This window comes from Beauveria bassiana, assembly GCF_000280675.1.
Source record: "Beauveria bassiana ARSEF 2860 unplaced genomic scaffold BBA_S00023, whole genome shotgun sequence".
NCBI classification, from domain to species: Eukaryota; Fungi; Ascomycota; class Sordariomycetes; order Hypocreales; family Cordycipitaceae; genus Beauveria; species Beauveria bassiana.
In genome coordinates this window covers 56,031-75,078 of record NW_007930858.1, presented here as the reverse complement: position 1 = coordinate 75,078, position 19,048 = coordinate 56,031, and the positions used below count along the sequence as shown (strand labels likewise).

Here is a 19,048-nt window from a genome sequence, read left to right as displayed (position 1 = left end):
CAAAGACGCATGTAATAAATGCCGTATTTCGCCATCAAAGTCTGGATGCGTAAGAATTGCAAGTAATTCAAGGAATGCCGCTCAAAGCATGAATCATGGCACCCATCTATTGTACAATGAAGTCATTTTTTGAGTCTTGTCAAGCTCCCAGCTACTTATCGTAGGAAAGTTTGATGCCGACTGAGTGAAATGCAAAGTTAAAAAAATCGCGATGCAGAGGGGAAAAGTGATGCAAAGAAAAGAAGAAAAAAATTCGGTTCTTAATGCGCAGGCTCGGTTGTCGGTGCTGCTTCCTCAGGGACTGTATCGTCCACAAGCTTTTCAGTCTGGGCCGCGGCGGGCTCCGTGGACTCACCCGCAGCCGGCGTGATACTCCCCGCCGATGTCGCCTCTGCCTCGGGCACACAATCTGGCGAAAGCTCTGGCACAAGCTCCGGCACTGGCTCAGGCTCCGGCTCCGGCTCCGGCTGAGGGGGCTGCTCGCGCTTCGGAACGTTGACGTACTTGTCCTTGTCCGCGTCACGTACATAGCACAAATAGTAGGGCTCGCCGCTGGTGCTAAGAGTACGTAGAACCTCCTCAGTCTTCTTGTTCTCCTTGACATCGGCGTCGTTGTACCATCGCCACACATCATCCTCAAAGTCGCGAATCCATACCCAATAGTGGCCAGACATGAGCTGACCACGGTGACAGATGACAGCGTGGAGTCGGTAGGGGATCTCTCTCATTTCCTCATGGTGTGCTGCAATCGTACTTTCACAACGAGCCAGCTCGTCTTCCATCATCTGCGTGACCTGGCGGTAAGTTTCGTACACACCCGTGACCTTGGGAATGGGAGCCTCCACCTGTTCATGGGCGGCGGACTTGGGAGGAGAAATGAGCAAAAAGTCATTTTCTACAGGGCCATCAAAATCAAAGGTTTCTACCTCTGTCGGAGCATCGTCTTCGTTTTCAGGCTGGCCGAGAGCCACAGGCTTGACCGCTGAGTAATGCTCAAGCGCTCTCAAGTAGGAGGGGTTAGCTTCCAGCTTCGCCTGGTCTGCCTTGATATCAGCAACACGCTTTGCCATGATCCAGTCCTCAACGCGTCGCTGGAAAGCTGGCGAATCATGATCGGTATCCATGAATCGGTCCAGCCACAGAGTCTCGGGGATGATGACAGGATTGCCGTTTTTGCTACCGTTTGACTGTGTGCGCTGAATCAGCACATGCAGAATAGGCGGTAACGTTCTAATAGTGGTGTATCGAGACAATTTGCTTTCTTCCAAAATCTGCTGGTCAAAGTTCTTGCCGAGTGCATCGTACAGCGTACATGGCCCATTCTCGGCTGGAAAAGCTGTGATAGACCTATCAAAGCTGACCTCGTGCTGATACTTTGTCTCGTCGAACTTTTTGGTATAATTGACTGTCGTGACGAAAAAAGTCTCCATCAAACTTTCAAGCTGGATGCCAGTTTTATCGTCGACGGAGCTGGGCCGAATAGCAGCTTGCAAGCGATTGATGATACTGCCCATCACCTCCTCGACATCCTGTTGATCTGTGCCTGAAGATCGCTTCTGGTGTTCAAGTGCGCCGAGTACCTTGTGATCAATGGTCCCAGAAGCGTCTGGATCAACCATCTCGACATCAGTGGTGATTCTATCCAGTGCAGGCGGTGGCTTCTGGACTTGCGTGATTTCGCTTGGTTTCGTAGGTAGTGTAGCACCATCCACCATGACTGCATCCTCTCCGCTGCTCGTATTCGCTGCGGGTGGTATTGTGTGACCATTTGGCCCTGAAATCTCTTCGACACACCCGTCTGAAGGACCACAGCTTGCTTCTTCGTGCTCAACTAGTGTCTTGGTACTAGATAGACTAGCTGTATCCAGCGGCGCCGTACGTTGATTATCCAAGTTGAGCATGTCGACGTCGCTTGAGCCTTCTCCGGATAAAGCAATGGGCTCTGGAGGGGGTCTCGACGGGAGTGGTGGAGGCAGGGGACTACTTTGTCGATCATTCGTCTTCTCACTGTTCAGCAATGTGTGTGTCGATAACAAAACAGCGTTAGCTAGACGCTGAGATGGCCTGGTTGCCGTCTTTTCCGACCTTTGCAAAGTTTCAAAGAGAGCAGCTAGTTCCTGGGCGACTGTGTGTTGTTAGAACTTGCCAATATCGAATTGCATGTGTACTTACAAGCATCTGCGACGACAGCTTCCCCTCTGTCCATTTGCATCTTGTTCCCGCCGATGCGACGATTTTCGATGGCGTCTTCGGACAGTCCGAGTTTGATGTCGTCATAGTTGAAAACAACGTCTCGTACAGGCTTTACCGTAAAAAGATATTGCAGCAAACTGTTGAGGTAGCATGTGTTTCCAATATTGTCAAGACCAACAGGCAGCGACAAGTCAACAGGAGCACCAGAGCCGGCACTGCACACTGTAGTACTTGTATTACTGTCATGGAGCAGTTCTAGGGCTGCCTGCTTCAGAGACAGTGACCCGGTATGTTCAGCGATTGAGTCGAGGGCGTCCAAATAGAGCTTCTTCTCGTCTGCTTTTTTGCATTGTTGAAGCTTGCAGCGAGTGGCGGGAACAGCGTCGGAGATGATATTTGATGTGTCATTAAGGCCGATGACGTACTTGGCAGTCTCAAGAGACATTTTTTGATCGGCTTCCATAAGCAGATCTGCCTGATAATGATCATCTTGGGACTCCGAGGCAATCATCATGAGCAGGGCCCTGGTTGTACCGGCTTCGGCAGGGTCATCGGCCAATTTCTTTCGAAAAGCCCGGATGATGGCTTCAGCGGGGTAGTTGTTTGGCGGGGCAAGACCAAAATATGACATTGACTGCGAAACAGTTCCGCCATCATCGGTGACGGCTTGCTGGCGTGGCTGACTCTCGTAAACGGATGATTGCGTCACAGCGTACTCAATAAGAAGATCGTCTTGGGCGTCATTGGCGACATTCAGGAGAGCATCAATGAGCTCTTTCCGAGACGAAGGCAAAAGGTCCCATTGTCGCTTGTACGCATTGACAATGATTTCTCTGCCTTGTGTAGGCAACACACCTAAAAGCCTGTATCTATCTGTGCCAACCAATGCGTTGGATTCGACATCCTTGACCTCGGCACATTGAAGGACGCCATGCAGCATTGGAGTACAGAATGTGGGCTTTTCGACAGCTTGTCCCGCCTTGTGTATTAGGCACTGGACCTCTGCCCGGACGTCTTCAAGATAGGCTCGATACGTGTTCATCTCGGTGGTACCTGAAGGGCCGCCGGGGGGGGCGGCAGGTCGTGGCGTAAAAGATCCTTCGTCGATGCCGGAGCTGTCTTCTATCTTTTCCTCAAACTCTAGCTCTCTGAAGATGGAAAAGCATCGTGGCCCAAAGAGAACAGAGAAGCGCTTGTTACGCTTTGATATGCTTCGGACAGTTTCGGCAGTTGATTCCAACTGGTTTTTCAGATATGTATTAAGATTGAGTGGCGCCTGATAAGCCCATTCATCGGTGGCTCCCTCGTATCTGGCTGGATCCTGCTCTTTAGCAGCATCAAGCTGCTTTCGAATTGCTTCGTGGTCGAGAAGCAGCGTCACCCACTTACTGTGCATCCGGGGCTCGCTGATCTCCAACGTCATTTGGAAGGTGCAGGGTGCAGCGCTGCAGATAAAGTATTCTCTAGCCAGGATGGGGTTGTAACGGCAGTGGTCGCTGGCAATGTTTCCTGGCGATGCAGAGCCCGCCCATGCAAGATGATGCCATGGAAACATGTTATCTGGGAGCGGCCAAGCTGTCTGCGAATGGTGGCAAAGCGATGGAGTGTGTTCCTCATCCCAGGCCATCTTGAAGACGAAGTGGAAGTGGCAGTCTAGACATATTGAAGAAAGGACATGTTCTGAGCCGGTTGAGTAGCTTTGCTTGCCGTTGATGACGAGCTTATGGGGGTGGTCCCACGCGTATGGGCTATCAAATTCGGCGTTCTGGGCTCGGGCTCGGTCGAAGAGGTCGCAGACGGTGAAGCGGTTGTGAATGAGTTCGTAGATCCAGCGACTGGGGTGGCATCCTAAAATTGTCAGATGCTGGCTAGATTGCGAGTGCGCAGACATACCTGCCACCTCTTTCCTGGAAGCAAAGAATTTGGCCTTGATGGGCAGCGTGTTGTGTTGGACAAAGCCGGCGCCAGAGGTGCCTGGCAGCGCCGCATAGTAACTGCCTGCACCTCCATCTTCTGCTAAATCGAAATGAGCCATGGTTGCGCCTGGGCTATGATGCGGCCGCAGCAATGTGCGAAGGGCACCGAGGAGGCTCTCAGTCGTAGCGTAGCGTTGTTACGTTGTGGTCCAGCTTTGCTAAGGTATCGGTTATTGTAAAGCTTGCAAGTGTGAGCCGGCCACACTACAGTCTATGTCGTAAATATGATATCGAAGCCAGCCAAATGCTCCAGCGGAGAGGTTGTGAAAGAGCGAGGAAGAGCGCAAATGGGAAGCCGTGGTTTTGTAGCTTGGCTGCTAGCTGCGTGGCCGAGTGCGACCGAAGGAAACGTGCGAGGGACGGAGGCGCGGCATTTGTTGGAAACAGTCAGGCAGCTTTCGTACGCCACTGGATACAGAGCCGAATGTGTAGTTGAGCTGACGTAGCACTGCCGACACTCGGGATAGAATGTGCGAGATGCGAGGCGTAAGCCTTTGGTTGATCAGCGAAGCGCCGTAACGGCTTGGGGGGGCCGTTTTGGTTGCGTGGCGTGCGTGGCGTGTGGCGCTGCTCCCGCTTGCCGCTGGCCCTGTAGGGCAAGACGTGACGGCCGTCAAACGAAGACACGAAAGTCTCTCAAATTTGATTATACATGAGCTGGTGTGACATTAAATCAGCTCTAGGGATTCTGTGATTCACTTCTTTTCTTTCTCTTGCGCTGCGCGGAGCGGTGATGTAGCAGCCTCTTTTGACCCGACATAGCCACGAGGTTTCACAGTCGCTCGTCAATGGCAATGGCTAAATAGTAGTCAAGTGTTGAACAGAGAATGTATTGTAGTAGCAGCTGTTACTGCAGACTCTTACAACTAGTCTAGTTCAAGCTGCGTCAATGCAGCCCTTATGAGCACGCGGAGGCAAGCAAGCCATAAACAAGCGGCTTTCATCCATAGGTACATACATCTCTTCGTCTAGGAGACGGCTATACCAGTTCTTTCCATGAAACTCAAGCTTAAACTAGTATTCATCTGTATTAAAGCCTCTGCATTTACATGATAGTGTAGGAAAAACCCCTATTGGGCCAAAAACCTGCACCGAGGCTTCTCTAACCAGGCAAGTAGAGGAGGCCGTGACTTTCACCATGCTTCTCTGGGAATTTGTATTTGAAAGACCCCCTCGAGAATACATAGACCCCACCTAGTAAAGCCCGATTTGACCTTGTTTACTGCTTCAGTTCTTGGAGCATCGGATGGAGTAGGCCTGGATGTACGTGCTCGCGCGACTCTCGAAGACTACCTCTGCATAGTTGCCCCGACATTGGTACGAGCTGCTTTTTCATTAGACATTTTGAGGCATTTTGAAAAATTCATGATATGTCATACAGGTACACTTCGCAATTTTCGCCTTGGGGTGCGTCGAACCTGATGGACCTAATGCCTCGGCCTGCGGTTGAGCTGCACTTCATTAGCTTGGTGGACGGCCGGCCGCACCTAGTGGTACATACAAAGGAGGTGACAGGTCCTGACATATACCATTGACAGGAATTGCGCGATTCTGCCCGCGATAGTCTTTGGCATCGAAGATGGTAACATCGCCCGCGGCGGCGACGTCGGCGACGTCTTCAGCCGCGCCAAGGGTGAGAAGAAATGGGAGGAGCGCGAGGAATTTCATCATGAGTATTATATTAAAGGTTCTCTGGGGTGATTTGGAGTCTCTTACAAAAGAAGAATGTTGTTTGTGTTTAATACCAAGAAGCTAGAGAGCGATGGCGGGCGGTATTTATGCTTCGTGCCTATCCTTGGGCACCCAACGTTCGTAGCCTGACAATGTATCATAGTCTACAACTGGGTACAAGTCACATACCAAACTTCAAAGAAAGACAAGGACGGCTCGATGGATGCAGAAATTGCTTGCGGCAGAGACAAGAGTTCTGCCAAGAGTGAGGCAATATCGGCGTGGAAGTTCAGCTGAGGTCGGCAAAAGTTTTCATGCGAGTTCCGTGTATAAGTACTGCGTATTTGTTGTAATGTCAGGGAAGATTGCGCATATAAAAGTCTGGGCATTCAATTTAGAGTGAAGAATCTCAATACCACGCATTGCAGGCGCTCATTGCGCCGGCCGGCTACTCGCCCTAGAAATATTGACGGAGAAATTAGCTATACCGATGTGCATCATTGTCAATGTAGAAACAAAAGTTCCTTTTACCAATTTCTACATCAGAGGCAGATCGGAAGAGTCACGGTCCGTCTCGTCCAATTCTACTGCTGAGCTGCATCTGCGCCTAGTTCCGCATTGCATCGCGTTCGTACCACTTCGGTGCGACTGGAATGCCCTGCTGCTCAACACACCTACACGCACGATCATCAGCAGTCCAAATTCACATCGCGGGCCAGGGGCAGCTCTACCGCGGTACTGGGTAGCTTGAATCTTTGGCATCTATGCAAGCTCGCCAGATTGTCTGGCCAGGATCCCGATGCATTGCGAAGCCTTTCAGCAATTAGCAAATGGCTCCATGCTTTTGATGGTATAGAAACACAGCTTAGTTAGAAAGTATGAGTGCCTAGATCTGCAACATAGACAGTTGTCTATGTGTCAGATCTATTGTGCTCGGCCCCTCCCGTGCGATAATCCACGTTAAGTAAAGACTACCGAGCATCTAGCGAACTTTGTAGGGTACCGCGTTTGCTCTTGGCCGTGGCGCGGAAGCTGCCCGATTTGCCCGAAAGAGCGCAACGTCTGTCTTCAGCTTAGCCACAACCTCAATCAAGATGCCAGTAGTTGACTTCAGCTAAAGCATGACATGATCAAACTCTTGGCATGACTTTACATACAAGTCGAAGAACTCACCTGACCCAATGAAGTAGAAAGTCGACCCTGCCAGCCCATCCAGGTGCGCAGCTGTAATCGTTGGCACGAGCTATGGTTGGGTGCCCAGACTACCTTCGGTCATTTTCTTTCATCGCTGAAGGATGGCAAGCGGTCACTATCGCCTGCTTCTCACTCCTATTTATCCAATTCTAGCCATGTAGCCTACTTTTGACACACATTCAGCCACAAATGCATGATCACACACTGCTGACTCACTTGACATAGGCTGTGCGTTGATGGCTTGTGCGGCCATCCTGTCCACCGCACCATTAAAGTAATGGTAGTAGAACGTGGTGCAATACATCTCTATCTGAGTGTCCAATATTTATGGGGGATTCTATATGGACTAGTTCGTCTAGCTTTGAGATCTGTGACGTTGCTGCAGGATCGTAGTCCCTACCTGATCTCTTATTACCAGCTGTTTTATTACCACTTTGCTGAAAGCTGACTGACCCCTCATTTTAGAGTGCTCTACTAAACCCAATCCTCTTCAATTCAATAGCAATCACCTCGAGTTAATCCTACGCTGGGCATTGCATGGCCTGACGACCCCACTCGATGTACTGCCAGGCTTCAGTGGGAAGTGCAACCATGAACTAATGTTATATTTTTTGAGTTTTTATAGCATGCATTTAAGAGATATGAGTATGAGCTCTCTACTGGGACTTTTTCCTCTTCGGTTCACATATTCTTAGCTCAACGTCGCCCTCTTGCACACCATCGTCAGTAGACGGCGCCACAGGATCAGCCGCCCACTGCCACTCAACGTATATATTACAGAATGGCGAGCAGGATGGCATCCTTGAGGCATTCGGGATTGCACTGGAGAGGCAAGATACATGCAACACGTCGTCCAATATTGTTGAGCATAGAACCGCTACAATGGAAGGGCTGTAAGCACGCACAGGGCGACGTCTACGTGCGCGCCCAACTACGAGCATACATCCTTCGTTGTATGATTGCTATCGATGATAATTTTGTGAAAAGAAAGATTGCCATGTTCCTTGGCTGAACAATAATGCGTTAGCCGGCCTTATAGCTAATGCGGCCAGGATGAACCAAGTCTGTGCCAGCCTCACTTCTTGAAGGAGTTTCGAATGATCATGTCTGGTGAATTCATGGACTTGAGCTCATCCGATCGCAAACAAATGCCAAGGTTTTCTCCTCATGCGTATAAAATCCTCCGGGCGCTCTTCGCAACCCCGCATTTTCAGCGGCTGTCGCCTTCATAATATCAGGCCACTATTTACGGGATGTCAATAAGAAAGCCGCTGGCTGCGGGCAAACCTGGAAAGTAAACAATAAGAACAAGAAAACTACAGAAAGAAATACTACAATTAGTGAAAGAATAGAATAATAATCGGTCCCTTGATTGTCTGAGATAGTTATAGCTGATAAATCTTTGCTGTTAGGTGCACGCTGTATTTCTATAGTGGCGTCTGTTTGTCATCCACAATGAACAGCAAAACTTCGATGATGCATCTTCCGCTACAAAACGCACTTTCGCTTTCTTCCAATCAGTCGCACTAATTCAGCAGCAGAAAATGGTACAAAATGTCGGTTTCACAGCCAGCCTGCGTATTGGTGTCGACGTGGGAGGCACAAATACAGACGGCGTCATCATCGATCCATCACAGCTACAGTCTGATAACCGCGGAATCATTGCTTGGCACAAAGCTCCGACTACTCCAGAGCCTAGTCATGGCATCAGAAACGCCATCCAGGCCATGATCAAGACAGCAAACGTCCAACCTCCATCAGTAGCCAGCGTGACGATGGGAACAACTCATTTTGTCAATGCAGTCGTCGAGCGCGACGCTTCTCGCCTCTGCAAAGTAGCGGTCCTCCGCCTCTGCGGCCCATTTTCCCAGTTTGCACCACCTTGTGTAGACTGGCCTGCCGATATGCGAGAACTCGTTCTCGGTCACTACGCACTCGTCAAAGGTGGTCTCGAAATTGACGGTAGCTTAATTTCCGACATTTCCGAGGCCGAGATTGAGAAGCAAGGTCGTATCATCCAAGAAAAAGGCCTGAAAGCCGTCGTGATTAACGGCGTTTTCAGTCCCATCGACACGGTCGAAAAGCAAGAAGAGCGAGCTGCCGAGATTATCCGCCGAGTGGTGCCCGGATGCGATGTTGTCTGTTCCAAGGATATTGCAAATCTGGGCTTCCTTGAGCGCGAAAATGCTGCTATACTCAATGCCTCCATTCTGAGATTCGCCAGGCACACCATCAGAGCCTTTCAAAGGCCGGTCAAGGAATTTGGAATGACATGCCCAGTCTTCATTACTCAAAACGATGGAACGGTATTGTCAGGACAGGAGGCCGCACGCTTTCCCATTCGTACATTTTCTAGCGGCCCAACAAACAGTATGCGAGGGGCCGCCTTCCTGGCCCAGGGCCAACTGGAAGAGGCCGCCATCATCGTCGACATTGGCGGCACTACCACGGATGTCGGCATTCTGCAGACAAATGGATTTCCCAGACGGCAAGCGGCTTACAGTGAGTTTTCCGGAATACGAATGAACTTTCCTTGTCCACATGTCAAGAGCATCGGCTTGGGAGGGGGATCAATCGTGCGACGAGAGGGCACAGTCACCGTCGGACCAGACAGCGTTGGATACAATTTGACAAGAGATTCGGTTGTGTTCGGTGGCAACACTCTAACCGCGACCGATTACACTGTGCTGTCGGATCCAGAGCTACAACTCGGAAATCGCGAACTGGTTGCGAACCTAGTCTGGTCGCCTGAGCTCGAGACAATCCAAAGCATAATCAAAGATAAGTTGGAGCGTGTGATTGACAAGATTAAAACCTCCCCAGAGGATATTCCAGTCTTTCTGGTTGGTGGCGGCTCCATTATCGCGCCCGACTCTCTGCATGGCGCCAGCAAAGTCACCAAGCCGCGGTGGGCACAAGTAGCCAATGCTATTGGCGCAGCAATGGCCCGCGTGAGCGCCGTCATAGATGTAGTAAAGTCGACGGAATCGAAATCGTCAACGGCGTGGCTAGAGGAAATTGGCCAGGACGCCATCAGGAAAACAGTCGCCGCGGGTGCGTCCCCCGAGACCACCGAAGTTGTTGAAATGGAGTCTTTGCCGTTGCAGGTGGGTCTTTTACCGTGCCGCGTATGAATGCCGATATGCTAATAATACCGCAGTATATTAATCAAAAGACACGCTTCATTGTCAGGGCAGCAGGCGACTTTGACTTTTCCAAAGAGGTCACATCCAGCCTTAAAGAAGAACTTGATAAGGACTCTGACAGCGGAGCTTTCTCAGACAGAGAGCGCAGCACAAATACCGAGAAGAAGCCTGCACCAGTTGCAGAAGCCAACATTGCAACTTATAAGCCCAATGTGCGAGATCGTGTTTGGTACATTTCTGAAACGGACGTTGATTGGATCTCCATTGGCTGCTACATTTTGGGCACCGGCGGCGGTGGCTCTCCCTACTCTAGCATGATTCGGCTGCGTGAAGACCTCCGACGAGGGGCCATTATCAGAGTGATCAACCCCCAAGATTTGAAAGACGACGACAGCGTCGGGGGCGGCGGCGGCGTGGGAAGCCCCACGGTCGGTATCGAGAAGCTACCGGGCAACGAATTGCTGGAAGCCCAGCAAGAGCTTGCCAAGGTGTGTAGCAAGAGCATTACACATGTAGTCTCGGTCGAAATCGGAGGCAACAATGGCTTGCAGAGCATGGTTCTAGGTTCCACGACCAACATGAACCTCCCTGCCGTCGACGGCGACTGGATGGGACGCGCATACCCGACGCAATGGCAGACCACCCCCGTCGTCTTCAACGAACGATCTCCGATTTGGTCGCCGACAGCCATGGCCGACGGCAACGGCAACGTGGTGGTCATGACGAGGACCACGTCTGATTACATGGTGGAAAAGGTCATGCGCGCAGCGCTCAGCCAAATGGGCTCGCACACAGCCACCGCGGACGCGCCCGTAACCGGCGCAGAGACGAAGCGCTGGATCGTCGAGAATACAATCTCGCAAGCCTGGCGGATCGGACGCAGCGTCGTGCGGGCGCGACAGCAGAACCGCGTCGACAGTGTCGCCGAGGCCATCATTGACGAGTGCGGCGGCCCGAGCGCCGGACGCGTCCTCTTCAAGGGCAAGATTGTCGGCGTCGAGCGGATGCTGCGCGGCGGCTACGCCTACGGCGAGTGCATCATTGAAGGTGCCGACGTCAGGGCAGACGACACGTCCTCCGGACAGTCAGGCGGTGGCAGCGGCGGCGGTCCCGGTGCCGCCTTTCGCGGACGCATCAAGATCCCCTTCAAGAATGAGAATATTGCCGTTTTGAAGCTGCACGACGGCATTGCGGAAGAGCGTCAGCAAGATGTGCTCGGAATTGTGCCAGATCTCATCACTGTCATTGACGCGCAAAACGGCGAGGCGGTTGGCACGCCAGAGTACAGGTACGGCCTGCTGGTCATAGTCTTGGGGCTCGCAGCAAACGATAAGTGGACCAAGAATGAGCGAGGAATCGAGCTTGGCGGACCGCCTGGGTTTGGTTTTCATCATTTAAAGTATCAGCCGCTGGGGACCTTTACAGAGCCGAAGAGTGTCATTGACGAGTTTAACACGTAAAGTCATCATCAGCTTGGGGGCAGATGGCATGACGCCTCCCAGGCAAGCTATGCAAAGGTGAACTCCAAAGTATAAATATATTCAACTGACACTTCGTGACTAGGTATAATATTCTCTTCCGTGATGAATTACTGAAGCAAAGCTAGATTTCTTGGAGCAACATGTAGCGTCGTCTTTGAACTCTGCATTTCCTTGGCATGGCGGAAATGAAGTAGAATTAGGATTCCTCATCCCACAACTCTCTCAACTAAAACTCATTGCCTAGTTCTTTAAGTCGAGAACGAGTCAGCAGTCTCTCCAATTTCCCAAAGGGGTCTTCGTCTTTCGACAATCTCTGGATCTTTGACAGTCGTTGCACAACCGTCATCCCCTCATGATCCCGCTGACCAAGCTTCACTCCCTTGGCGATAAGACGACTCATTTCTGCAATTGCCTCGCGTTCATTGTATGCACCAACTCGTAGCTCTTCAATCACAATGTGTGAGTACCCTTGGCTGTTGCTATTCATCCAGTTTGGGTCAAAGGGGAGCACATAAAGATCCTCGCGACGCGCAAAGTGTTTCCTAAGAGCTATGCCGAGCATGAGACTCGGGTTGCTTGGCTTTCTCAGTTGAAACAATGTCTCGAATCGTTTTACATCATGGCTTTCGATGATCTGGAGAAAAGCCCGGTCAACTGCAGGCTGCGAGAACATAGGCGAGAGCACAGGAAGGTGACTCTCCAATTTCTTTGACAAATTCTTGTCTTTGACCAGCCAACCATGCAAAATGCCGTCGGATTCCTGTGGTGTAGGCCGAGCATCATGATCCAGCATTCCAACCGTAATTTTCTCGCTTATAACTGAGGAAGCGAGAGCATTTCCGAGAAAGGACGTCCCGTCTGGAAATAAGTCATTGACGCGCATTCCATACCCTAGGAACTGCGCAAAAAGTTTGCGGAACGAATGGCGTTTGCTATCGGCTACCATCACAAAGAACATGTAATGGCTGAGGTTGTACCCGGCCGCCATGGCGGCATTCACATCTGCGCCGTAATCTAGCAGGACTTCAACAACCTGCCTCATCCGCTTTTGGTGTCCAGCGTCGACCTCGATCTTGTCTTTGACTAGTGAAGTGACGGCCAATTGAAGAGGAGAAGAAGGGCTGCCCATGTTCGCATTCGCACCCTTTTCCAGGAGGAGTTTGGCCACTGATGCGCTCCAGTCTCTCGCTTTGGGCATGAACTGCGTGGCAGCCCCTTCGACTGCGTAGGAAAGCGCGGGCCATCCAAGTTTCGAAACAACATTGAGGTCTTGAGGGAGCGAGATGAGAATTCTGATGGCTGCATCATTTCCCTTTCTGATTGCCTTCATCAGTGGAGACATGCGCGAAACCGGTCCTGGGAAAGCTGCGTGGGCGTGGAAACGGTGAAAGAGAGTTTCATGAAGATCGGGGAATACGTTTTCCTCCACAAGAAGATGATGAATCGTGTATGCAGCACTGATCTTTGGAATTTTGCGTAAAGGAGGCACATGAAGATACTTGGGTTCAATGGCCAGGTAGCAACTTCTGTGGTGATCGAGCACCAACTGAGCGACTTGGAAATCGTGTCGAAACATGGCAGGTAATAAAGGGAACCAGCACTGATCATGTATTCTGGCCCTTCTGGCAAAGTCTCTCAGTCTTGCACCAGAGTCCAATTTCTCGTTGAATCTGCCGATGCTCAAGAATTCCCAGAGTCGAAGACTAAAGCTGTTGATACTTGCACCGTGGTAGATCAATTTTTCGACAAAGTTCTTATGGCCATGAGCCACCGCGACGTGAAGCGCAGTAGAAACCGCGTTTTTTCTGTAGTGGCGGGCGTCCACCTTTCCCTTATTCTTGATGCTGCGGTCCAAGATCTTTATAGCCATGTTCCCATATTCCACAGAGACGCCGCTGGCGCTGGCCGCCCACATGATGGCGGAAGAGTTGCGCGTCAAGGCGTCTTGACGAAACAAAGCGTCGACTGCATATTCGTGAATGTTTCGATGAGACCTGATCAGACTGAAGAGATCTCTGAATTCAAGGTATTGGCAAATCATTACGCGCAACTCGGGTGGCACGTCCAAAATCGTGCGGCGCGCCATGGCGAAGATGCTATGATGCAAAATCAAAGAGGTTGCAGCTGATAAGAGCAAAATAGGGCTTATTGAAATACATTCATAGACTCCCATCGTATGCGCTGCGCCTGGCGTTTGCCATGAGCGCCTGGAGCCGGTGTTTGCAGCGTGCTGGCGGTCAAGCAGGCCGAGCAACCGCCTCCCTGCTCGAGAGGCGGTGCGCGAGAACTAGTTGCGCATTTCAGGAAAGATAGCACAACAAGCATTGCGAGAAGATGATGACGGCAAAATAAAGAACGGATTCAAGAGGTAGGGTGAACTTGGTCTGAAGACAATTGCCGCTATTTGAGCACTGAATCATGGAAGGAAAATGCTAGCCATGACTCGGTAATGAAGGATACAGAATCAACTGCTAGATGAGAGGACATAAGAATTATGGAAGTCGCAGCCGAGGGGAAAGGCCTCCGTTGTCGGAGCTAGAGTCTCGTCAGCGTCATCTACCCATCTCATGTACAAAGCCGATAGCTGCTCCGTGGGCTATCGACAGCCCATGAAGTCCGAAACGAAAATAAGCATATCTGTAAGATCAACATTGAATTTGAAGAAAGAAGAATCTTGTGTAGCTTGGCATATTCTGCGCTCTTAATAGCTAGCCCACTCATCCTGACGAGTCTCGGCTTCCATCTGTTCCCGCTCGTCGAGCGTCAACTCACTCTTGGCTGACCCCAAATCAACAAACGCAAACATTGCTAGTGCCACTCCCGCCAGACCCACAGCAAGCAAGAAAGCGACCTGGTAATTCTCCTTCAAAGGCAGATGCGAGGTGTGCGCGACAGCCACATTGCCGAAGCCCAGAAAGACGCTGATGCCCAAGAACAGGGTGCTGTTGATCAGCGCCCCTGCCAGCCCTTGCCGCCGCGCAGGTAAATTTGTTGTGATGAAGATGTTGCTGACGGTGAATGTGATGTCAATGCCGACAGACGACGCAAGCATCGCTGGCATCACCCAAGCCCAATAATTTGGATCTTCTGGCATGAGGCCGAAAAGAAGGCAGCATATCAAGAAGCCAATACCCGATATTATCAACAGAATACGACCAGGGAGGAGGTGGAGAGTCAACCCGCCGACAGCCCCAAGAACGAGGCCGCATACAATCATGGGAATGTACCAGACTGCAGTTTGCAAGGGACTCTTTTCCAGAACCAGCTCAAGGTAGAAGCTGCTGTAGAAGAGGAATATTCCAAATGTCCCGTATGCAAAGAATAGACCGACGACGAGAAGCTTCATACCCGGCGGCGAGAAGAGGTCAGACGGGACCAATGGGTTCTTGGCGACCCAGCCCTCGACATATACAGACACTGCCAGGAAGCATACGCCCGCGACAATGGTTGCAATAATTTGTGGACTCGCCCAGCCATTCGGCGCCTCTGAGCTCTCAGTGACGGAGAAGACGAGTAGAATAAGACCCGGTACAATGGTGACTGCCCCTAACCAGTCCATTGAGAGCCCGTCAGGAGCCCGCGCACGCAGGTCCCGCGGAACACAAAAGACGCCAGCGAGGCAAATAACACCAAGCATCATCGCCCCAATCCAAAAGTACCATCTCCAGGACAAGACTTGGCCAGTGACGCCTCCAATCAGTATGCCAATAAAGAACCCAAGCGGTGCAAAGGCGCCATAAATGGCAAACACAAAGTTTTTGCGCGGGCCCGGCCGGTACGTCTTGCCAATGAGCGTGATGCCGGCCGGCAGAAAGGCGGCCGCCCCGATGCCCGTCATGGCGCGACACACGACGAGCGTGACAAAGTTTTGGCCAAAGCCCGCGGCGAGACACCAGACGGTGACCCAGACGAGGCCGCTGTTGAAGATGACAAAGGCGCCGTACATGTCGCTGAGTCGGCCGAGCGGTAAGAGGCATGTTGCGGAGGCGAGAGTGAAGACGCTGGACGGCCATGTTTGAGACGCGGGGGGTATGTCGAGTTCGACGGCGAGCAGAGGCAGGACAATGTGGAATCCCGAAATGAAGAATTCCTATTTTTTTTTTTTTTTCGCACGTGAGATTGGAGATCAGAGGTTACGGCCTCTCAATGTGCTATTTGGAGCTCGACGACAAGGACTTACAGACATGGCCATGGAACCAAGAAGCGAAACGACAAAGCCCAACTCGTGCCAAAAAGTCGTAAACACGGCCGGTCGCTGCCTTCCGAGCTTCTCTGCGTCTATGAGTAAGACCTCATGATCAAGGACCCTACTCGCAGACTCTGGCTCTCGCATTCTGGAAAAGACGGTTTGTCTTGCAGATCGGTAGTGGCGCACTGGAGAAGAAGCAACGGAATATACTATAAAACAGAGAAACAACTTTGAATAAGATTTATTACAGTCAGGAAAAGAAAAGTTTTCAGATTAAATTTTTTTTTAAGGTGTCGTGCCGGAAAATAAGCTTCAATTATTGACATCTCAACAGTCTCGCAGTTGCGATTGAAGTCGGGCTGTCTGATTGGTCCTGTCGCGAAACTTGCTCGTCTGAGGGGTCTCATCCCGACGCAAATGTCATTAGATTGATCCAAACAAGTCTCCACGCCGTTATCACGCCAATTAGTGCCCCCGCAACGACTTGAGCTTAGTTGCTCGTTATTCATGCCAATTTGGTAACGAATAGCTCCGCGCAGACAATCTTTGCCAGGTTTGGGTAAAGCCCTACATTCGTCTTGGACGGCTAACTAGCTACCTGTCGGCTGCAGGCCACGAAAATTCCATCACTTGTCAGCGCAGAACTGATTGTTGGAGCGGCCTCTTATTATCCAGTACAAGGTTGTGCTATTCCGCTCTTTTTCCGAGGTCCCGCTGACGTGATGATGCCAACTTGAGAATTTGCGACCAGTTCAGCTGAGCCGCATCTGGGTCCGGGTTGAATGCAGACCCCGGTTACGGAAAGTTCAAGTAGCTGGTAGTCGCCCGGAAAAAATACCAGAATCTATTTGCATCCGCCTTTGTTGAGAAGAAACAGCTTTACAGCGGATCTCACTGCACCGCCTTGCAGTGATATTTGGGATCTGACGACGCATGAAACAGTCAAGAGAAAGCTCGCCAAGAAGCAAAATTCATTTGAGAAACTAGTGCTAATAAAATTTTACAGCAACACGTATTGGTACATTGTACACGCCAACTCAACATTTCCTCTTGGCTGCCTCGACTTCAATGTCTCTCATGCTTTGCAATGAAAAGCCCTGCAGGTCAATATGCAGCATCTCTGCCAATGTCAAAATGCCATGGGGTATATCCCTCCAAGTCAGCGTGTTGCTGTTAAGCGCCTTGATTGCAGTCTCGCAAATGGCGGCAACATCGCAGCTGTCCCAGACGCCCTCTCTTCGGTTCGCGCGACGCAAGAGCTCGAGGCACCGCGCATGTATGGCGACGTCTTTGGTACCAAAGCAGATGTAAAACAGCGCCCAGATCATATTCCCGTCAAAGGTGAATCGCGGATGGCCTCTCGCTGCGTCCATGGATATTATTTCCTCGGCTATGCTCAAAATCTTTTCGCATTCTGCACTGGGAAAGTCTTCGCTGTAATCGATGGCTTTGGCTATGATATGCCAGACTGCATAGTCCAAGTCCAGGGCTGCAATTTGGCGGACATTTTGTTTCTGCTGCGCAAGTGGCTGGAATCGCTGACGCCAGACAGCAAGGTCTGATCGCGCAGCAATCTTTGCCGCAGTTCTCATATCGCCATTCATTGCAGGTGCCCGGCTCTCAATGCTCCCCGTAGTGTCGACAAAGATTTCTTCTATGTTGACGGGTTGCGGCGAGTAGGCTTTTGCTTGCCACATCCTTGTATTGAATGTCTGGTCGATATTTCGAAATTTCATCTCCGCCTCCTTGAGGCTTGTAAAAGGTACATTGGGATCGCCCATGCTGATTATTGGTACGTTGAAGTCGAGATCGGCAAAGGCGTCGACGCCAATGTACATGGCCAGGTACTGCCCGAAACAATAGAACATGTCTTGGAGAGTGAATAAGAGATTGTCAATGCTGTCGCGGCCAATGAGCGCCGTCGTGGCGCTCGTCTGTCTCGAGCGGAAGCGCTTGGCAATGTTGCAGCCAGCGCGCAGATGACGCGCGGCTTCGGCACTGCGCCCATTCAAATTTTCAATGGTTATAAAGATGGCACAGCAGATGAGGACAACGTCAAAATGCGCAGTGTTTTCAGAGGACAGAAGCGGATTCAAGGCTGCGATGGCATCATTGTAGCGCTGCATGGATTCGGTGCAAAACACAGTCGTGGACTGCGCATGACCAGGATTGCAAGGATCGCTCACAAAGTATCGATGTGCTGCACCTAGCGCGCATAGAGCATGGTTGATGGCCGCCGTGGAGTGCGAAAGTGGGAGTGCGTAGCCGTACCAAAAGTCTGATGGCCGGGACGCGGCTATGTCCTCAACGACACATGTCCGGACATGGTGTAGGAGGGCGTTTTCGGCACCATTAGCTGAACCTATGGCAGGCGGGATGCAGGCACGAGGAAGCAGACGTCTCTGTGATGTCCCGCCTGGCTGCGTGGTTGTGTGCTGGAAACACTGTGGGGTCAAGTGCCTTTTCCGAGCGTCCTTGCCCAGACTGTCCGACGTGAATTGTATAAATTGCGTATATCCATCGCACCTGTAGCCTTTGGTGCTGCAGCGTTGACAGATTGGCTTTGTCTCGTCACACTTGACATGACGGATTCTGTCAAGACACACACGTCAGTATATCATTTCATTGATACTTGATCAACTTGGAAAGAGAAAGCACAAACTTGCTGTGGAATGTTAGCCCTGAGAGGTAGGATTCGTGTGGTGCCGCTGCAACCAAGTGGTTCTGCCTACCAAGTGATGCAGCCAGTCTTGCTGCGCGTTGTTCCCCGCGCCCGTGTCTGCCGCGGCATGCCTATTGGAATGTTGTCTGTATGTTTGACGCGTCTCATGACCGGCAGAGCCTCAATCTGTTTGTGGATGATGGCTTTTTCCCCTTGCTTCGTATCAAGCTTCGAGAGCCAAGACCTGAGCGGGGACCAACGGCATATACCTTGAGCGACATCGGGAGATGGCCCACTTGCGGGGCCCTAATTCCGAGTTGCGGACTTAGCAAGTGTCACTGGTAAGTGAGCAAATTCTGTAGGCAGTGGACAACCAGCAAGTACCTCGGAGACGCATCATTGCTCGACAGTTTTTTTCTTGTGATTTTTTAATGGCTGGAAAATATGCTGACTGAGTGTGAAAAAACGCCAGTTCTGGGAATTCGTGGGCGAAATGTGGGTGGATGCACCTCAACTGAGGGTACCTCAGTGAGTTC

The 19,048-nt window shown here is 51.1% G+C and overlaps 6 protein-coding genes across 6 annotated transcripts; 1 reads left to right on the top strand and 5 right to left on the bottom strand.

Moving 5' to 3' along the window:
- Window positions 1-260: 260 nt before the first annotated feature.
- BBA_07124 (ubiquitin carboxyl-terminal hydrolase) lies at window positions 261-4,228 on the bottom strand (the record flags this gene model as incomplete). The annotated part of the gene is made up of 3 exons (XM_008602221.1): window positions 261-2,125; window positions 2,173-4,041; window positions 4,087-4,228. 3 exons carry the CDS (start codon window positions 4,226-4,228, stop codon window positions 261-263), a joined length of 3,876 nt encoding a protein of 1,291 aa, XP_008600443.1.
- Window positions 4,229-5,396: 1,168 nt separating this feature from the next.
- BBA_07123 (uncharacterized protein) lies at window positions 5,397-5,837 on the bottom strand (the record flags this gene model as incomplete). The annotated part of the gene is made up of 3 exons (XM_008602220.1): window positions 5,397-5,493; window positions 5,549-5,620; window positions 5,671-5,837. The coding sequence occupies 3 exons, from the start codon at window positions 5,835-5,837 to the stop codon at window positions 5,397-5,399; spliced, it is 336 nt and encodes a 111-aa protein (XP_008600442.1).
- A 2,741-nt stretch (window positions 5,838-8,578) lies between these two features.
- BBA_07122 (hydantoinase-like protein) lies at window positions 8,579-11,640 on the top strand (the record flags this gene model as incomplete). Its single annotated transcript, XM_008602219.1, has 2 exons — window positions 8,579-10,141; window positions 10,195-11,640. 2 exons carry the CDS (start codon window positions 8,579-8,581, stop codon window positions 11,638-11,640), a joined length of 3,009 nt encoding a protein of 1,002 aa, XP_008600441.1.
- A 247-nt stretch (window positions 11,641-11,887) lies between these two features.
- Window positions 11,888-13,747, bottom strand: BBA_07121 (Pfs, NACHT and Ankyrin domain protein; the record flags this gene model as incomplete). The annotated part of the gene is made up of 1 exon (XM_008602218.1): window positions 11,888-13,747. The coding sequence occupies one exon, from the start codon at window positions 13,745-13,747 to the stop codon at window positions 11,888-11,890; it is 1,860 nt and encodes a 619-aa protein (XP_008600440.1).
- A 615-nt stretch (window positions 13,748-14,362) lies between these two features.
- BBA_07120 (major facilitator superfamily transporter) lies at window positions 14,363-15,994 on the bottom strand (the record flags this gene model as incomplete). Its single annotated transcript, XM_008602217.1, has 2 exons — window positions 14,363-15,751; window positions 15,842-15,994. The coding sequence occupies 2 exons, from the start codon at window positions 15,992-15,994 to the stop codon at window positions 14,363-14,365; spliced, it is 1,542 nt and encodes a 513-aa protein (XP_008600439.1).
- An 893-nt stretch (window positions 15,995-16,887) lies between these two features.
- Window positions 16,888-18,434, bottom strand: BBA_07119 (C6 zinc finger domain-containing protein; the record flags this gene model as incomplete). The annotated part of the gene is made up of 2 exons (XM_008602216.1): window positions 16,888-18,266; window positions 18,377-18,434. The coding sequence occupies 2 exons, from the start codon at window positions 18,432-18,434 to the stop codon at window positions 16,888-16,890; spliced, it is 1,437 nt and encodes a 478-aa protein (XP_008600438.1).
- Window positions 18,435-19,048: the final 614 nt, after the last annotated feature.